The 20,354-nt window shown below is 35.2% G+C and overlaps 2 protein-coding genes across 2 annotated transcripts in view; one reads left to right on the top strand and one right to left on the bottom strand.

Moving 5' to 3' along the window:
• LOC128182983 (E3 ubiquitin-protein ligase rnf213-alpha-like) overlaps positions 1-6,354 on the top strand; it is an 82,678-nt gene extending 76,324 nt beyond the window's left edge. Inside the window, exons 78-87 of the mRNA XM_052851766.1 lie at positions 24-208; positions 323-464; positions 1,072-1,155; positions 1,647-1,839; positions 2,050-2,272; positions 2,717-2,791; positions 2,902-3,093; positions 3,332-3,421; positions 4,163-4,359; positions 4,898-6,354. Coding sequence (XP_052707726.1) covers positions 24-208; positions 323-464; positions 1,072-1,155; positions 1,647-1,839; positions 2,050-2,272; positions 2,717-2,791; positions 2,902-3,093; positions 3,332-3,421; positions 4,163-4,359; positions 4,898-5,096 — 1,580 coding nt within the window. The 3' untranslated portion in view covers positions 5,097-6,354. The remainder of the gene's footprint in view (positions 1-23; positions 209-322; positions 465-1,071; positions 1,156-1,646; positions 1,840-2,049; positions 2,273-2,716; positions 2,792-2,901; positions 3,094-3,331; positions 3,422-4,162; positions 4,360-4,897) is intronic.
• A 9,291-nt stretch (positions 6,355-15,645) lies between these two features.
• Positions 15,646-18,898, bottom strand: LOC128184749 (uncharacterized). The gene is made up of 2 exons (XM_052854331.1): positions 18,662-18,898; positions 15,646-16,813 (listed from the first exon to the last, which is right to left on the bottom strand). The coding sequence occupies exons 1-2, from the start codon at positions 18,879-18,881 to the stop codon at positions 15,771-15,773; spliced, it is 1,263 nt and encodes a 420-aa protein (XP_052710291.1). The 5' UTR covers positions 18,882-18,898; the 3' UTR covers positions 15,646-15,770.
• Positions 18,899-20,354: the final 1,456 nt, after the last annotated feature.

The following is a 20,354-nucleotide window of genomic DNA, read 5'->3' as shown; positions in this document are numbered from 1 at the left end:
GATAAAACTGCTGAATTTGACAGGGTCTGACCCACTGCTGTGCCTGTTATTTGAGATAAACGTTCCATCTGAGTGTTCCTCTCCCAACAGCCTCCACAATGTGGCGGCTGTGTGGCGTTACAGGTCCCAGATCACCATGGACCACCTCCTACACACCGTGCAGGTCCAGGCTCCCACCCACAAAGTGTTGCTCATGTTTCTACAAGAGGTCAGAATTGTTCAAAGTTTCTCCATTCCATGCATTAATTTAGACAAGTCTTCATCTTGCTCCTTGTTGACACAGGAATCTGACAATTTTAAAATAATTATTTCTTAAAAATAGGAGAAGCAGCTACGAGCTATTCGCCTTGTACCCAGCATCATGAAACTCCAGAAATTGCTGATTCAGAGATTCCAGAGAAAGTTGGACAGAGGGGAGGCTTTAACAATGACTATAGGGGATATGATTGAGGAGTATGAAAATGGTAACTATGTCTCTTCTGCTCTTATTGAGTCATAATAATGAAGACTGACACAACTATCCCCACAAACAAAGTTTTCTAAGGAACCCTTTTAATTGGGCAGAATCATTTACAACTGTGATTTGAAAAAAGTAACATGGAAAAAACTGAGATACAGTAATTTTATGAGAGTGGTCATGTCTGTATATTTGAACATGTGTTCTGTCCATTAGAGTTTACAGAAGAAACATCAGACTGAAGCTTATACTTTGACTGTATGTTGTTCATGAACTGAGATTGTGTCATGAAGCTATGCAAAGGTCATTTGACAAACGTCAAGGTCACATCATCAGAATGACTATTTTGTTTCTTTACATTATGTTAAATAAAGCACCAAATGTTTTAAAATTATTTTGCACAGAGATCAGTATCATGTATAAAAACAGAACTTGTACCAGGCACGTATGTTGCACATATACTGCTCACCACCAATAAGATGTTCAAGGTCAAAGTCACATATTAATGAAGGTGTGGCAGGGTTTAACTCTAGTTTCATGCCAATATGAAAGGGATGTACTCATTCACAAGGGAACTTTTACTTTAAAATTAAACATGCTCTTGTTCATTGCAGAGGGCCGATCAGAGGAGGTGAAGAATTTGGTGAATGACTTCATTTTGGCCTGGCAGTGTGTGAAAAACAAGCTCCTGACATATCGTAAGTCTCTAGATATTCTCAAGTCTTATCGTTCGGGAATTATAGCAAACAGTCAATTTAACTATACTACACTTGGGTAGATTGACATTATAATGTCTGTCTGTATGTACCTCAATCTGTAAGAAAAAGCAAAACTGAGATATTGAGCCAATTAAGTGAGCATATAATATTCATAGTAAGTTAATAATTGTCAGGATTAATACAAGATATATCTATGCTATTACGTCAAACAAATTGTTTGCAAATGTACATGTAATGTTATCTTCCTTCCTATGCAACCAGTTATGGAAGACACAGTCTGATTTGCAGTGGTCAGCAATTTAAATACCAGTAAATGTACTAAATTTTTGTGAAATGCTCTGAGGCAACAAATATTGACCCATCATTTTAAGCATATTGCAATTTATTGAAAATCTTTTTCAACCTCTCAAACAAAATTTCCCAATTACAAAAAATTTCATCTCCATATTTTGTTTGCTTTACAACTAAAGCCTTTCCAACCTTGGAGGGATTAAACAAGATTCCCAAGGAGTTCTGCCAGAAGCCCATCACTGATGCCCACCCAGTGTCTGTGATGCTGCCCACTTTCAGGGACAGTGGGCTCTGTGCCTATGGTCTACTGTACTATCTACTGAAGAAACAAAACAACTTCCTGCAGGAGTACTGCAAGGTGAAGAAGCTCAAGTAAGTTCAATGTATCCATGTTTCAGTGATAAGTTTGGTGCCAAAATTTAAGTAAGTGACCGACTGCAATTTTTCTGTTATTGTTATTTGGGAGTGTTTTATTCAGATTTCTTTTGATTTATATAGTATACTTTATTGTAAATAAAGTTTTTCTGAATTAATGACAGACAACAATAATGGGTTATACACATAATTGACTTTGATTGACAGGTACACAGAGCTCCCCAAGGTCCAGTTGAGGGACGTGACCCCGGCTCACCTGATCAGCTACCACCCTGAGAGGGACATCCTCCCCATGGTGATGGCCAACTGTCACTACACATTCCAGGTGGGCAAGGGCACCAAGATAGACTACAACTTTGGGGACTTAGAGCGCCAGCTCATGGACCGATTCCTGTTTTCCAAGTCAGTCATTGAGATGCCAGTGTATGAGGTACGTGTCACTAACACAGAGGTTAAGAGTCATATTGATAAATGAAGTATACAAACTTCTTCACAGAATATACCATAATAATGTTTGCGAGATGCTGCTCATCTACGTATATATACAGTTAGTGTATATTTCCTCTTGAGTGTATACAATGGCTTTAATATGATGATACAAAAATATTTCATACAAATAAACATCAAAATATAAATGTAAGCAAAGATCATGAATGCCTATTTTTGAATAATTAGTCTTAGATTTAGTTTGATAGTCTTATAACACGCCAGACTGTGCAGGCAAATTATCATATCGTGCTATCGTATGGTATTCAATTTGTCTGCACAACTGGGTGTGCTATGGGACAAATGATATACATGTAAAAAAACAAACCCCGTTCAATTCTTAAGTGTTGAATCAGTTTTAACAAGTGTAATATTATTGTCTTTGCAGTTTGAGATGATGACATACAGATCAGAGACAACTAATGCTGTGGTGTTTAGAGATCTCCGACAGAAAATCAAACAGGTGAATATTTTATTCAACTGGTTTCTAATAAAACAGAGTAGAGAGACTAGGAATCTCTTCAGGGGTACATTTGCAAGTGCTTCACTGTTATTGGTTTGGGTGTATTGTAGGAACCTTTGACCCCTGTTGTAGCCAATCAGATCTGTGAGGAGACCAGAACTTACCCTGACATTTGTGAGACCTTGGACAAGCTAGAAATCACCATCAGCTTCCTGAAGTCTGTGAAAGGAGACTCCAATATGTTCTTAGAAAAATTCATGACACAAACCCTCAAGATGGAAAATCCCTTCCCCAGTCAAAAGGTTCCATATTCTGTTGTTCATTGCACATATTGCTATGCACAATGTACACTTAGATGTAGTAACTGCATCAGATAATTGTTCTCTACTTCATGCATTGTTTTCTTATCATCTTAACTTTAGCATGTACCATTTTAGGCAGAGTATTTAATTATTAACTTTACGCAGTGCATCTGATGATTCTACTGTAACTGAAGCAGAGTATTAATAACTTAACTTAATTGAGTGCATTCTTTTTCAGGCAAGGTCCTCATGTCAATGCAAGCATGCCCAGTCTCTGTGGATAACTCTGGCCATGGAGAAAACCCGAAGACAAGCCTCACACAAAGAAGTCAGTTGATTGTCTATCTGTATGATATAGGCAAAATGTGATGTACCGTAATTTGCCAAAAATAATACTTTTTTATCTAGAAAATTTCTTTGTGACATGCGTATGCACCCAAATGGAATTTTTATGCTTTTTTTTAACAGGTTCATGTAAAACATTCAATTTGGTTATCATAATTATGTGCATAGTCTTTATACAGAAACGCCACTTCTGTTTGTTTAACACATTTCTTAAACAGTTGTCAATGAATATTATTGTTTTAGTTGGGCAAATTTATCAGAAAATGTTTTGCGCATAATCAGTTGCAAGATAATTGTATTTAAACGGCCATTTAAAATTAATATAAATTGTTTACACAGTAATCAGAGCGGTACAATCACCTTCTCCGTGTATACATGCCGCCAGTGCTCGCAATACATTACAAATATTACAATAATACAATCGTGCCCTTTAATCTGATTCATAGTTGATGTCTTACACCAGAGACATAAATAAGAGTTATTCATGTCTCTGCTTACCCCAAAGTTTTTGCACCAAAATCTTTGCCCACAGCTTTTGGGTTAAAATAACACAAAAATTAAATAGGTAGAACTTTATAAAATTTAATAATTTGTTCCCATGAAACCAACTATATAAACATGAATGTAGTCTTTACCATAAATAAGATTGTGTAAGTAAGTTTTGGTTCCCAAAAATTCTTTTAATGTTTGTATTTTCTTTTATATGTTGCATTTTTTCTCCAAGGATGCATTTGAAGGTGTAGTGACAGAACTGAGGGAAGAGCTTAATGCTGCACAGAGAGATATGATCACGTCCCTGTGTGAAGATATCTCCCTGGAGAGACTGGACCTACTGCTGGAGATCCTGTTTGAGTGCATTATGCTGACTATAACAGTTCCTAAAGGAACCGATGATGATGATGTCGACATGACCAAACTTCCGTAAGCTAATTAAGACTGCATGTAGATTGAACATTTTGTGATATTCTTAAGAAAGGTTTGTCTTCAAAACTGCCTGACACTGCATGGTGGCATACTGTGGAATCATTAAAATTCATGAGGGCCAATTTTTGTGGATTGTTTAAATTTTACAGGTTCGTGGGGGCGTAATTTAGTATTTTATCGAGAAATACCGGAATATGACTTAATAATCATAATTTAGTAATTCTTGGAGTATGCAAATTCATGGATGAAAGGTACCCATGAATTCCATGAAAATTGAGCCACCACGAAATCTAATGATTCCACAGTATCTTATAAAAACTATTTGATAGATTTGTGTCAAGTACCAGAAGTCAGTGTTTAAATATATTCTGTTCTCTTTACTTTAAGATTACAGCCTGATTTGATGATCAATATGATGCAAATTTTTTACAATGCAAAATAAGTGCAATAAATAGTCATACAAATTTATATGTAGGTTTGCCTTTTGGCAATGAAACCCTATGTGAAACACTAAAAAAAAATTCAATTAATGCAGATTGCAGGACACACTCCTGGGATATATTTCTGCCCCACAGTATGACCTTGACCTCAATTACCCAGGATGGACGAATGAAATTATAGAGAGAATTCCAAATGAAGGAGCGGGTTTTACCGCCATTCTTAACAACCAAGCAGTGGATACCTGGCTGTTTTTGTATGCTCTTTTCACAGTCAAACAAAGTGAAAGAAGATAATAGACAATTTTATATAAAGGAGTGAATATAGACAAATGAAAGTGAAAGGAAGAAAGTAAAAGGAAAAGCTGATAATATATAAACTGTGTTAATTGATGGTATTTGTATAAATATGGTTGATTTTTGTGGCAAAAGATAGTAAGAAATGACTGACTGATATGCATATAAAAGAAATTATATATCTTAAAGATAACCATACATTTCAAAGAAATGGTAATTTATTGGGTCCAAACGTTAAATGTGATAGTTAATTAAACTGTGCCAATGTTTATAGATTATTTATAGCTTGCGACTTTGTTTTGTTTTGAAGTACATTGTGTTTTGTAGTTTATAATTTGTTATCTTTCATATATTTTTTAAATGTTGTGATACTGATATAATTTCACAAATAAAATCTATATAATTTGGATATTCAAGTAAATACCAAGTGAATGAGAATTTATACTGGTATTTTGTTCTACTGCATAATAAATACCTGTGATGAAGCTTAGCTTTAATCTGCATACATGTATAAACAAACCATTAAAGCTTACTTAAAAAATAAAAAAAATAATTCTTCTCAAGCTTTGACTGTACAATCATAGTGAGTTGTTTTATTTATAGCAACAATGCCATATTTTGCTTTTATTTCTACTTTAATGTGCAGCGTGGAATTGTAACAAAGGGTATGTTCTCTGAACTTGTTGAAAAAAATATGGCACCTGAATCATGTTGATCAAATACACTGACGTAAGATAGAAATGATCAATATGTGCTTGAATATGTATAGAGGATTTTAAAAGTTTACTACATGTAGCTATTCAACATAGCTTTAAAGGTTGACAGTTTTTGGTGTAAATTATTTTGTTTACATTAAGTTATTCCATGGACTATAACTACAACTTTAAAATGCACAGTGTGAAAAATCTTGGGATGTTCTGTTTGGAAATCATTGGAACATGGTTAACCAAATATAAGCATTTATTTTCTTATATATGATTATGTATTAGATAAGTAAACCACTGCTTTTGGAGATGAAATTGGTTTGCTTGAGTTTGGGGATTATTATTTGAAGGGAGGGGGGGGGGGGGTAACTAAAGCACCATATTTCTAAAGATAAAATTGATTTGCTGCATGTTTCTAGGGAATTGATTTTTTGTTGTTAGTTTTTTTTCCCATCAAATATAAGCATTATAGTATCATTTTATGTTGGTTACTTTCTACATTCAGTTTATCTCGGTGTTATGCACGTGTGCAATAAAACTTTTTATAACAAGTTTGTTGTCATTTTTTAAATAATAAATATCATAAGCATCATTGTAGCTGCTGGTGCCTACATGTATCTCCATAAACCAGTGACAATATGTAGATGAGCCTTGAAACTTGTATATACAAATGTATAAACAAATCCTGAGGGAGAGAACTCAATATTCCCAGGGGTAAATGGGATTTATGTTTTGCATAGAAATAAATAGAGAAAAGACTTCATAAATTTTCTTTTCAAAAACCATTGGTCCAGGAAATTTGAAACTTATGCTAAACTATCCTAAGATTGTGTAATTATTAAAGTTTGGGTTTTTTTTTTTGCTGTTGACGGTTTCGATGATAAATTGGCTAGAACTCGCCTGGATCGGGTAGATTTCAAGTCCTCTCGGTTTCTATATATAGCATTGAATTACAATTAATTTCCGTATGAAATATATATAGGGAATTTTACTTGGTGGATGTACTCGTGTAAATATAATTCATTGGAAAGTTGCCATTTAAAAGCATCATCCATAGCCATAGGGAACCTCAAATGAGCTGAGTATCCCCAATGTATATTTCTATAAATAGGCCTAATGATATGATCTTATATAAATATCATTATAAAAGTCAAAGCATCGAATTTAGGTCCTATAGCATAGAGATTGCTGCACTAATTACTTTGTTACATGTAGGTTTGTTAGTGAATAAATTTATACTTTGTAGATGGAAGAAACGAAATGTAAAAAGGTGATCAGCTTATCTATTACATACTTAGTAATAAATACAGGTTTTTTGCATACAGATGATACAGATGACATCACAAAATCCGTATCGGCCTCCGGGGCTGATACAGGTTATCAGCCCTCCAGGGCTGATACGGATCCGTATCACACCCCTTGCGTAACTCCTCTGCCTTTTTTCGCTTCGGCATTTTTGCATGTTTACAAACGAAAAATAAAACATTTTCAGTTACAGTCGACATTTTTAAATGCAGTTGAAAACTTCAAATGCTAGCAAATGTTTTAAAGCAGTCAACTTTTAAAACCTGATGAAATTCCGTTCTGTAGCTTCATGTTTGTTAAAACAAGAAGAACTCATATGTACATGTCCAGACTTTTTTCAAATGATATGAATAATCAATTTGTTCAAGTTGATGGGTTTTCTTTTTAAATTTATTACTAAGTATGTAATAAATATAATAATAAATACCCTTTTCCATATCACAGCTTGTATCAGCCCTCGACCAATATCAACCCTCGGGCCGAATATTGGAGTCTCAGGCTGATACAAGCTGTGATATGGAAAAGGGTATGTATTATTCTCTATATATAAAATGCAACATTTGATCACTTGATATTCACGATAAACGTCTTAGATTTCAAAATTATTGCTCATTTCATTTGTGAAGAAGACCATAGATGAAGACAGACTGTTGAAATATGGGTACACAAGGATACGTTAGATTCTGAATACTATAGTTCAATCCACACTTTACAAAAGTTATGCCCCTTGGTCGCCATCTTTGGGGGAGAACCCATAGACAAACCTCTAAACTACAAAGCACTGTCTATTCAGTATTGACTTTGTAGTTTAGAGGTTTGTCATTTATAGTTAAAAGTCCGTTTCCTTTGTGTATTTTGATTGCCCCAAGATGGGGAAATCCACAGATCGAAGGAATAAATTTAATTCAGAGAAATTTCGTCACAGGACAACCAAATATTTGGTTGCATACTAAAAGAAGGGGAAAGTTGATTTTTGACCTTTGGGTTGAACCCGCAAAGAGAAACGAATTGTAGTTAAGTAAAGTTATAAATCCTATATACAGTATATATAGTACAAAACAAAACCTGACAACCATAGCCTAACTGTTTAATATACCTGTGAATTCAGCTAAGCCAAACGTTACTATAGGGTCACCCGGTGTATGTATGTACTTTACATCGTTTTTATACCGAGCGCAGCGAGAGGCGGGCGAAGCCCGCCTCGCGAAGCGAGGATTAATGGTAACACGTATATATAAGAAAATCAGTGAAAAATGAAAGTTGAATCAGGGGTACTAAGGCCAAAAAAAATTTCTTCCAGCCCTGGGCGCCGCCATATTGGCAGCCATTTTGTTTTTTAAAAGTTAGTTCGATCATTGATTGACTGGTACTTGTCCGATGTTTATTGCCCCTAAACTCGATTAAAATTTTCTAGTGTTTCAATAATAGGTAATTTGAATTAAAAGAAATAAAAGAGGACACCAGATAAGCTTCAAAAGTGCTTCAATCAAGAAACACGACTAGTTCTATGTATATCTTATCAAATTATCAGATGGAAAATAAAAACATTACCATCAAGAACTGAACTTTTAGATACTGAATAAAGTATTCGATTTTATTACCGCGTTATTTATTTGAATTAAATTGATAAACAATGAAAGAAGAAATTTTAAAAAAGTTCGGAATAACGTTACTCTCTTCGGCTATTTCCGAAGACAAAACGTGTATGTTTTACGTCTGAAACATGACGTCATAATGTAGACTGAGCACGCGACGTTTACTTAAACTATAGCTAATGATTTGAGTAGGCAACCAGGCGGATCTTACTGAGTGCGTTCAAATAAATTTTGATCTACAAGAAATCAAACTGCATATGTGTTATATCTGCGCTCGGTCCAACGGTCACACCGTTTACATATTACCGAGCGCAGCGAGAGGCGGGCGAAGCCCGCCTCGCGAAGCGAGGATTAATGGTAACACGTATATATAAGAAAATCAGTGAAAAATGAGAGTTGAATCAGGGGTACTAAGGCCAAAAAAAATTTCTTCCAGCCCTGGGCGCCGCCATCTTGGCAGCCATTTTGTTTTTAAAAAGTTAGTTCGATCATTGATTGATCACTACTTATCGATGTTTGTTGCCCCTAAACTCGATTAAATAAGTTCCAGTGTTTCAATAGAAGGTAATTCGAATTAAAAGAAATTAAAAAGGAAACCAGATAATTTTCAATAGTGCTTCAATCAAGAAACACGACATGTTCTATGTATGTCTTATCAAATTATCAGATGGAAAATAAAAACATTAAGGTCAAGGAACTGATCTTTTAGATACCGAATAAAGTATTTAATTTTATTACAGCGGCATTCATATGATTTAAATTGATAAACAATGAAAGAAGAAATAAAAAATAGTTCGGAATAACGTTACTCTCTTCGGCTATTTCCGAAGACAAAACTTGAACGTTTATGTCTGAAATATGACGTCACAATGTAGACTGAGCACGCGACGTTTAGTAAAACTTTGGCTAATGATTTGAGTAGGCAACCAGGCGGATCCTACTGTGTGCGTTTCAAATAAATTTTATTCTACAAAAATCAAACTGCACTGTGTTAAATCTGCGCTCGGACCAACGGTCACACCGTTTACATATTAGGCCTATAATAAATAAGATGTACAACAACAATCATCAATCAGTCAATTTACTTACCTTATGACTTGAAAAATGTTCATGGTATTCGACTTTTTGATTTTAATCCTGATTGTCTAGTCTATCGTCGACGAAAACGCACCAGCATGCGGCACTATAATAGCAGACGACATTCGGCAGGCAATCGGCATGCATCGGACGGGTACGGTACATCGTTTCCCTTCGGCAATCCTGGGGTGTAATATCCAGTTACTCTGGTAGAATAGTCACCACCCCCCCCCCCCTCCCCCCGTTCCGACGCATATGTTTAGAAAAAGAGCTTTATATAAAAAAATATAGAGAAACATCCTAATAGCGAGCGCAGCGAGGCGACGCGAAGCGCAGCTCGCGAAGCGAGCTCCATAGACGACGTGTACGAACGGAGGAAATTCGAGTTGAAATCTGCACATTGTTCAAAGAAAATTTTGTGGACCCGCGTGAAAACGTTCTACTATCCCAGTGATCCTTTGCGGTGCATAGCAACATGGCGGAACAGAAAGCGTTTCTACGGAAAATTCTTACCTCTACATCGCATACATCATTTTCATTTAACAATAAAAAATCCTTTTAAAAACTTTAAAGTAAACAACACATATGCTTACGTAAAAAACTGTACCTATGACGTCATTTCCTTCCCCGAATTTGTCCGACAATTTACGAAAACTGTCGAGCGCAAAAAGTTAAGTATGACGTCACAGTGATCTTGCGTTTTATATTCCCGCGATACATTTAGAGGTGGATCAAGCATCTGTACTGAATGTAACGTGTAGGAAGTACACAGTAGGGAGTCACCGTTAATACTGATACTGCGCTCACTATTAACGGTGACTCTTTGGCTGATTAGTTTTGTTTTGATGATTTTATTTTTGCTCAGTAAATACACATGCAAGTCCCATGCTAAATATTTTGTCATATTGATCCAATCATTGTATACGTTAGGTAGGTGACAAAAAATTATTAAAAAAGAAAAGTCTAATCATTATTAGATCTACGTGTAGCCACGTCATTTTGTAATGAATAAATAAAAGAAAAAAAATTAAACTGTTAAAATATCTACATGTATTTGTTAAAGTTGCATATGTGGTCAAACCTTTCAAAAATATTGGATATCACACACTAAAAAAAGGGGGAGGGCACATATCTACAACGCTTATATAGCGTACAAAAAACAAAATTGATGTCACAGAGGAAAATTAAAACACTGGTAACAACAAGGAACAAAATGAGAAATAACACAGACACACAATTAATTGATTTTAATGATCATTATTAAAAGGTAAAGAAGAGATTAAAAAAAAACGACTTTGTGTTTATCAAAATATTTTGATAAGTCTGTTTAACATTTTATTAATGCTCAGTGGTAGTTTTTGGTTTAAGTGTATAAACCTAGGAAGGGACCATTGGAATAAAAGTTTGATATCTTCCGGTTCCTTGCGGTGGTAAAAGTTTTCGAGACAAAGCCAAAGTTTTTTGGTTTGGTTAAGTCCACGGGTTGCATTTAACAATGATGACAGATGTGTGACTCCTTCTGCGCTCGCCCCAACGGTCACACCGTAAAACATATTAGCGAGCGCAGCGAGGCGGCGCGAAGCGCCGCTCGCGTAGCGAGCTCCATAGACAACGTGTACGAACGGAGGAAATTCGAGTTGAAATCTGCACATTGTTCAAAGAAAATTTTGTGGACCCGCGTGAAAACGTTCTACTATCCCAGTGATCCTTTGCAGTGCATAGCAACATGGCGGAACAGGAAGCGTTTCTAAGGAAAATTCTTACCTGTAAATCGCATACATCATTTTCATTTAACAATAAAAAATCCGTTTAAAACCATTAAAGTAAACAACACATATGCTTACGTAAAAACTGTACCTATGACGTCACCGTTAATAGCGAGCGCAGTATCAGTATTAACGGTGACTCCCTATATACTGAGTACTTCCTACACGTTACATTCAGTACAGATGCTTGATCCACCTCTAAATATATCGCGGGGATATAAAACGCGAGATCACTGTGACGTCATAGTTAACTTTTTGCACTCGACAGTTTTCGTAAACTGTCGGACAAATTCGGGGAAGGAAATGACTCTTTGGCTGATTAGTTTTGTTTTGATGATTTTTTTTTTTGCTCAGTAAATACACATGCAAGTTCCATGCTAAATTTATTGTCATATTGATCTAATCATTGTATACGTTAGGTAGGTGACAAAAATTATTAAAAAAAAAAAAAGTCTAATCGTTATTAGATCTACATGTAGCCACGTCATTTTGTAATGAATAAATAAAAGAAAAAAATTAAACTGTAAAAATATCTACATGTATTTGTTACAGTTGCATATGTGGTCAAACCTTTCAATAATATTGGAGATCACACACTAAAAAGAGGGGGAGGGCACATATGTCTACAACGCTTATATAGCGTACAAAAATTAAAAAGATTAAAAACAAAATTGATGTCACACAGGAAAATAATTAAAACACCGGTAACAACAAGGAACAAAATGAGAAATAACACAGATACACAATTTATTGATTTCAATGATCATTATTAAAAGGTAAAGAAGAGATAAAAAAAAACACAAAAAACCGGCTTTGTGTTTATCAAAATATTTTAATAAGTCTGTTTAACATTTCATTAATGCTCAGTGGTAGTTTTTTGTTTAAGTGTATAAGCCTAGGAAGGGACCATTGGAATAAAAGTTTGATATCTTCCGGTTCCTTGCGGTGGTAAAAGTTTTCGAGACAAAGCCAAATTTTTTTTGGTTTGGTTAATTCCACAGGTTGCATTTAACAATGATGACATATGTGTGGCTCCTTCTGCGCTCGCCCCAACGGTCACACCGTAAAACATATTACATTTTTTTTTCACTAAATACATGTGGGGATTTTAAGATAAACAAATATCGTATATTAAAAAATTTAGGTAGGTCTGTGTTGACCTTTAAGCTATATACATGTGCTGTACGTAAAAATAATTGTATACTTATACCTTGTATATTTTTGGTATATTTGTATATTCCAGTACAATTAACATCACCTATTTTTAAAAGAAATGCTTCAAAATAAGTTTTATAAAGAATTTCGGCATTTGTTATAATACAAACGAATTTCCTAAAAAAATTTCCATCGTCAGAAACCCATTGCCATCGTCTCATACATACGTTAAGTGTATGCGCGATAAATTTTAGGTTTCAAACTTGCCCCAAAGACCACATAAAGTAACCACAACATATTATGAAAAAGCACTTTGACAATAAATATAATTACATGTATGGCATATTTTTTAAACACATCTTCGCATAAATAATTATAAATCTCCATCTAAAAATAAAACATGCACCATTTCACATGCATGAAAAATCACCAACTTTGCATGAAAGGGACCAATGCATTTAAATAACCACAGCATATTATGAAATAGTGGGCCTACAATGGTGGTATCTTCATGATGAACCAAACTAAACAGAGCTACTACATGTAACTGCGTTGTTCGATAGAGGGATCTTCATGGCTGTTGTACAGCCGGTGTAACGAAGAATATTGACCCGGGGGTCATTGTTCAACGTTGAATATTGACCCGGGAGGTCATTTTTCAACGTTGAAAATTGAGACCAAAATCGTGAAATTTATACCCGGGGTCGTTTTTCAACGTTATGAGAAAGATTTTTCTAAACTCTGATGACCACGACACGTTGAAAATTAATCCTGTTGAGAATTGACCCCAACCTCAGAGTTATGATCTGAACTGTAACTTACTCTACACGGTTTAAATGTACAATCTTGCACGTATTTGAAAGATTCAGTTTTTAAATTTTCATACACTCCGATACGAATGCGGACGTGGCTGATTTCTTTTTAGGTTGTTATGTCCAATTAATCATTTAATTTTAAGACTGAAAATATGATATCCATTTATTATTACAATACTATGGAAATAAAGCTAAAAAGATGAACGTTTGCTTCGGAATGAAACAGGCGAGTCGGGCAAGAATACTTTTTGACATTTTCTGCAAGTGTGGTGATTTTTTGTAACGTATTATTGTAGAATCATTAAATATGACTTCACAAAATTAATATTTACACTTATTACACTACCTTAAGTCTATCAAATTATTGTTTTAATATACTTTTAAACATTTTATAAACCAAATTTTGAAAGAAAAAAAAATGAATCGATACTTTAAAGTAGATACATTAGGATCATTAAAATGATATTTAAATATAGGCTTACATGTACATCAACATACAAATGATAATGAATGTACATGTATTCATGCTCATGTAGTCATTGAATCAGACATGTTTAGATTTAAGATGAACACTATCAAATTGTGAATTTGACATTAAATTTGTTTTACATTCCATCAGTACAAGTATAACAATTTGTTTTATAACCGGTCATATTCTTTTAGTTTTGTAATCAATTAAAAAAACTGATTTTTTTTTTATTTTTAAATAATAATGTATTTTATATTGTGCCCTGGCAGAAAAAAAAACATTTACCTACCTACCTACCCAGCTCCAAAATTTAGGGTCGGATTATAGGGGGAACACAGATATTTATAATGATGGCATTATCGCTACTTTTCAGGCAATTCAACAGAGCTCAATTCGACAAGCACCTGACGTTGTATATTTTTCTAATAATTGAAAACTGTTAACCTCTATACTGTTTTATTGGGTAAAGGGTAAATATGTATTTATATTAAGATATAACGTCAGGTACATGTGTTTTTTTAAAAATCCTTTTTATATATATTATACATATATACCAGGTATATATATACATGTACATCATAAACATATTTACACATATGTTTTTTTTACGACTTAACAATGATTTTCCATAAACTTGCTAGATTAACTTTATTGAAGAGGCAATTTCCTGCATATGCAGAGTCATAGTTCTTTTTGAAAAAAGCAATTCATATCTATTATTTTGAGTTTTTAATTCCATTATTTACCTTTAAATTAGAAACACGGGCAACTGACGTAATTTATTTTCTCAAAATTAAAAACATATACCCTCTACAGCAAAAAAGTTAAACAATTTTCAAAAAAGTAGGTTTGCATCTATATATGCAGTCTGAGGATGGTTGATCTAATTATATTAATGATATATATATGTAAAGGTATGCAAAAGTTGAATATATTAAGATTACTCAAGAATACAATTGATAGATAAACACTTGTTAAAATTCGGCTTTTATCAGACCTAGATTGGAATGTGGCGATGTTGTGTTGAGCAGCTGTATCAAAAAAACTCCGAATTGCTTAAACATGTACAAATTAAAGCAACCAGGACAGTGACAGGGATCAGAGTTAATTCTTCTAAAATCATTTTTTATTTCTCAAGAATAAAAAGATATAGTTTAAGAAAGAAACATTTTATATAGAAAACATCTACAAATCTACAAATAATATATATACAAGCTTATCAACACATACTGGAGTAAAAACTTGCTCAGTCACTCACTTAAGAAAGAAGAACCTGCTGGGTTGAAGCATCCACGTGGTAGAAGCTACCCGATGTGTGTGACATCGCCACAACGATAGTTGTTGAACCCTGCAGGGCATGTGACAAAGGTTGGAAGATCTACGAGGTAGAACTTCGTCAGTACGAGAATACTGAGACGGACTGAATTGTACAAGCAATTAAAATGATACAAGTAATTATATTGCAATTAGCAAATGAATACTTAATGGGGAAAAATATGAAATATTAGGGCCAAAACTCAGGAATGAAGCATGAGTGACTGAGTACCCCATAAAGTGTGAAATTATGCCATGGTAATACAGGTTAACACATGAATTACGCACATATTGTAAAGTTAAATGAAACGATGAAGAATGATAAGAGACATGCATGGTTATGTGTACATGTAAACAACGTATGCATAGAATCTATTTACATGGATGTTCCAGAATCTTAGCAATAGAATAAAGAAATAAATGAAACTTCGCAAAGGGTTTCGGAATTAAGTTCAAGTTTGCATGTTAACGAAGTCACTGCGAATGAAGCATGGATAGCTGGGCGTGTTGAATCGTAGAATCGGCTGTTCTGATGTATCTTAAGTACGAGTCTGAAGACCAACGACCCATTGATTTGATGAGGTGGTCTTCGATGCGTGCCTTGGCTGCGGACGTGGCAGCACCTATACGGAAGGAGTGACCGGTAATACCACTTTCTGAATGTCCCGCACAATGTAGGAGCTGTTTGAGCATTTCAAGGAATCGAGATCTGGTCAGAGCATTACCGTTTTCCATGATGAACAATGGGTCGTTAGATTTGCAAGCAAAGGTTGAATTCCTCATGGATAAATATGTTGACAATTGTTGAATTGGACACACTGTACTTTTGGTACGGAATAATTTGATGTCAATTCCTTTACAAAATGGATCGGTTTTCGATTGTTTCAAGGTAAGAACTGCATGGTTATCATGCATAGCGAGATCACTGAAATACAGGTTGCATTCGGGGTCAAATGATGATTTACAGGTGAACTCCGCACATCTGAGGAATCCAAAAAAGGCCACTACGCACACTGTAGACATCAGAATATCGGAATAATGTGTAAAAATTCCTTGTTGAAGTGATTTTACCATGTCGTGTAAAATTTCGGTGGTGATAGGTTTTCTGCTAGGTCGGTGAGGCTTTTGTTGTCGTTTAATTCCGTTGAGCAGCATTTGCAGTCTAGGTAATTTGTCTTCAAGGGTGAAAGGGTTAGGAATACCTTGTAATAAGTGGTAGTAACGAATTCCACACAGGTATAACTTTATGGTGTGATAAGACAAGTTCAAAGAATCGAGGCAGTAGGTCGCAAAATGCATGAGAGTATCTTCAGTGGCAACTAGAGAATAATTGTTCATTTGAGTGAACTTGGTGTATGTCTGGTGTCCTGAATGGTAGACACTTTGAGTTGAAGATGAAACTGAGCTTGACATTAATGCACTTATCCTACTGGAAGTTTCCAAAGAACTTTCTCCATGGGAGGGCAGGGCTGAGATTGGCTGTCTGCAGTGGGAGCTAGGCATCTGAATTTGGCCATCTGAAAACGAGACAAAGCATCAGCTATGAGATTAGTTTTTCCGGGAAGATGTTTTGAATAGATACAAAAATTGAATTTAGCAGAACACCAGGTCAATTGTCTCATTAACTTCATAATAGAAAGTGATTTTGAGCGTCCTTTGTGTATGATTTTTACTGTGGCTTCGTTGTCACAATAAAACAAAATGCGCTTAGATGTCCAAAGGTGACCCCATAGGAGTGAAGCGATCACAATGGGATACAATTCTCTGAAGGCCATGGAAATTTCTTTATCTTCTTCCTTTGGTAAATCTTCTGGCCATTTGTCGCAGAACCACTGTCCTTGAAAGAAACCACCAAATCCAACTGTTGATGATGCGTCTGTGTATAGTTGCATGCTGTCGGCGGGTGTCCTTTCAATGTCGTAGAAGAAGGAAACTCCATTCCATTGTTCTAAGAATAACTTCCACATAAGAATGTCCTCTCGACATTCAGCGTTAAGATGAACATGGTGATGTAATTCGCGGACTGATGATGCAAGGCTCAGTAAGTAGGAAACGAAAGATCTTCCTGGTATTATAACACGTGACGCAAAGTTTAGGTGCCCTAGGAGTTGCAGTAGCTCGCGTTTGGTACAACTTTTCTTATTGCTGAAGGATTCGGGCATTTCCCATATTCTAAGTATTTTGTCCATAGGTAGACGTGCTTGCATCTGATGTGAATCCAGGATAATTCCAAGGTATTCCATGACGGTGTCTGGACCCATGGTTTTGTTTTTTGCAAGGGGAACGTTGAGCTTATTGAATAACATGGTAAGAACAGCCATTGTACGGTCTGCCGGGAAATCTGGACGGTCTATAGTGAGAAAGTCGTCGAGTAGATGAAGAATACACTCTATTCCATAGTTATTTTCAGCAATCCAACAAATTGCTTGAGAAAACTGATCAAAAATTTTTGGGCTGGAACGGCACCCAAAAGCCAGTCTAGTATAGAAATAGTATTGATTTCTCCATTTAACACAAAACAGGTGGTACTGAGATGGTAGAATAGGAATGAGCTTGAAGGCGTCAGATATGTCCGTTTTGCACATCAATGCATCCTTTCCAAATTTCTTTATACATTTGATGGCATCATCAATGCTGACATAGGATAATGAGCATTCGTCCTTATCTATTAAGTCATTGATGCTTGGGTGAGCGTCATTGTTGTGTGGAGCTGAGAGGTCTACGATGAGTCTTTTCTTTTTTGAGTATTTCCTTTCGGCTATTCCCAGAGGGGAAACTCTATACTGTTGGAAAGGGGCTGTCTGGTATGGACCGGAGAGGAAGCCTTTTTTGATTTCAGAAGAAAGAAGTTCATCAACTGCTGATTTGTTCTGTTGGGCAGATAATAAGTTCTTGCATTCTTGAATTTTGAGATTTAACTTTTTGACTTTTGTATCAAAACCGAATGTGAATCCGTCCAAGATATAGGAGACAAATTCTGAGTTTTCATGGTTTTTAAGTTCGAGTTTTAACTGTTGAATGTTTATAAGAGATTGAGACACTTTTAGATCATATAGTCACTTATCTTCTTTTTGGGTGCTGGAGGGCTGAGTTGAGTTTTTGGGTTTGGTTTTGTTTGATTGGGTGCATGTGACGGCTGAGTGGTCTTTGCCTTTGCATAGGGTACAAACGTGTTGATAGGGACAGTTGCTACGGTTGCAGCGTCTTGAAGAATTAAAATTGTTGCAGATCTCTTGACCATTGAATGAAGTTCTTTTTCTGCCATGCCGATCTATATTATTGAATGGAGTGACTTCGGACTTCTGAAATGAGGGGCAGAACTTCGAAATAAGGAATGAGAAGAGAGGCGAGGTTGACATCCTTACCTTCGACTATGTTTTTCCTTAACAAAGGGGAAATGAGGTCCATTTGGGGTAGATCTTCGGGATTTGTTCCGAATTTCCTCGAAGTAGAAGGTGAGCAAGTCGTCTCTGTCGATTGGTAATAATTCTGAAGGCTGTATTGGGCGGTTGGATTGGATTCCTTCGCTGATACCATAGTTGCTAAACTGCTGACCATCGTTTGAAGACTTTGAACAGTATTCATCAGAGATTGTACAACAATGGGAGAATCGGATCCGGTTGTGTTTAGACAGTGAGCTTAATTTGGAAACCTTACAACCTCGAAGAGATAAACATTATAAGCTAATTATATTCTACACGATTATAAATGGTTTAGCACCACAAGATATGTTAGATTTAATTCAATCATATTTTCCAACTGAACATGCATATAATCTTTGGTCGAATTAGCTTTTAGCTCACCTGAGCTGAAAGCTCAATTGAGCTACTCTGATAACTTTTTGTCCATCCGTCCGTCTGTCTGTCTGTAAACTTTTTACATTTTCGACTTTTTAATCCCTAGACCACTCTGCCAATAACTTAAGTTGGCACAAAGCATTATTAGGTGAAGGGGCCCCTGGACGATTCTTTGGCCTCACAGGGGTTTCATAGTTTGATGTAGGTTTACATCCTTTATATAAACAATTGTTTAGGATTCCAGGGGAAAAATGGACTCGTACTTATACAGGATCTACATGTAATATTCTACATTGCCAAGATAGTTTGAATTATGACTCTGTTAAGCTGATTTTATCATACCTATTGCTACTCAGGTGAGCGATGTTGCCCATGGGTTTCTTGTTTACTGTCTACCAATATATCGGACTACTTATTACAATAGCTTTGTTCCGTCTACATGTAAATTATGGAATAATCTTCATGCAGAAAAGAAAATTTCATCAACTTTATCTATCTTAAAGTCAAAACTTAAAAAAAAAAAAAAATATACCCAGAGCTTACAAACACTTCAGTTAAGGCAAAAGGAAATATCATTTTACGTCAGTTACGGAATAAAGCTAGTAAAGCTTACTTATCTTGGGTTTTTTTATTGATGAAAGTCGATGTTTATACTGTGGGTCTGAATCTGAAGGAAATTGTGATTTTTCCCCCTGGATGTCCAAGATACACTCAACAAAGAGACGGACCTTTTTACAACTTATTGGCATTAGTGTATCTTTTCATATGATCTATATACTTTATGGTAGTTCTGATTTTTCATATCAATAAAACTAAATTTGTTTCCCATGTTTTTAGTTATATTGGAGCTCCCAAGCGTTTTTGATTCTCTTCAGTTACACTTTTTAAACCTATTTAAGTATTTTACATGTATATTTACTTATTATATAGTTCCCTTTTATTTACTGTTCTTTTCAAATGGGCTGGATCATGAAAATCTCATTCTTAGGTTTGTTTATTTGCAATTGTAAATGAAGGTGATAGGTCTGTAAATGTAGGTGTGAGTGAACATGTCTATCAACAATATGTCTTACAATCATGGTAATATGGCATATATGGTAAATGTTCAGATAATTATTAAGTATTTAAGTATCCACTGTCTTTTATACACATAATATCAATAATATTCTTTAAATTTGTATAATACCATATTCTTATGCCCATAGATAATTTCCTTTTGACTTTGTATGTTTGAAAGGCCCGGGTTAACATAGGCTTATCA

This window comes from Crassostrea angulata, chromosome 5 (assembly GCF_025612915.1).
Source record: "Crassostrea angulata isolate pt1a10 chromosome 5, ASM2561291v2, whole genome shotgun sequence".
Classification (NCBI taxonomy): domain Eukaryota; kingdom Metazoa; phylum Mollusca; class Bivalvia; order Ostreida; family Ostreidae; genus Magallana; species Magallana angulata.
Note: the sequence above shows the minus strand (reverse complement) of the source record. Positions and strands in the feature narration are given on the sequence as shown.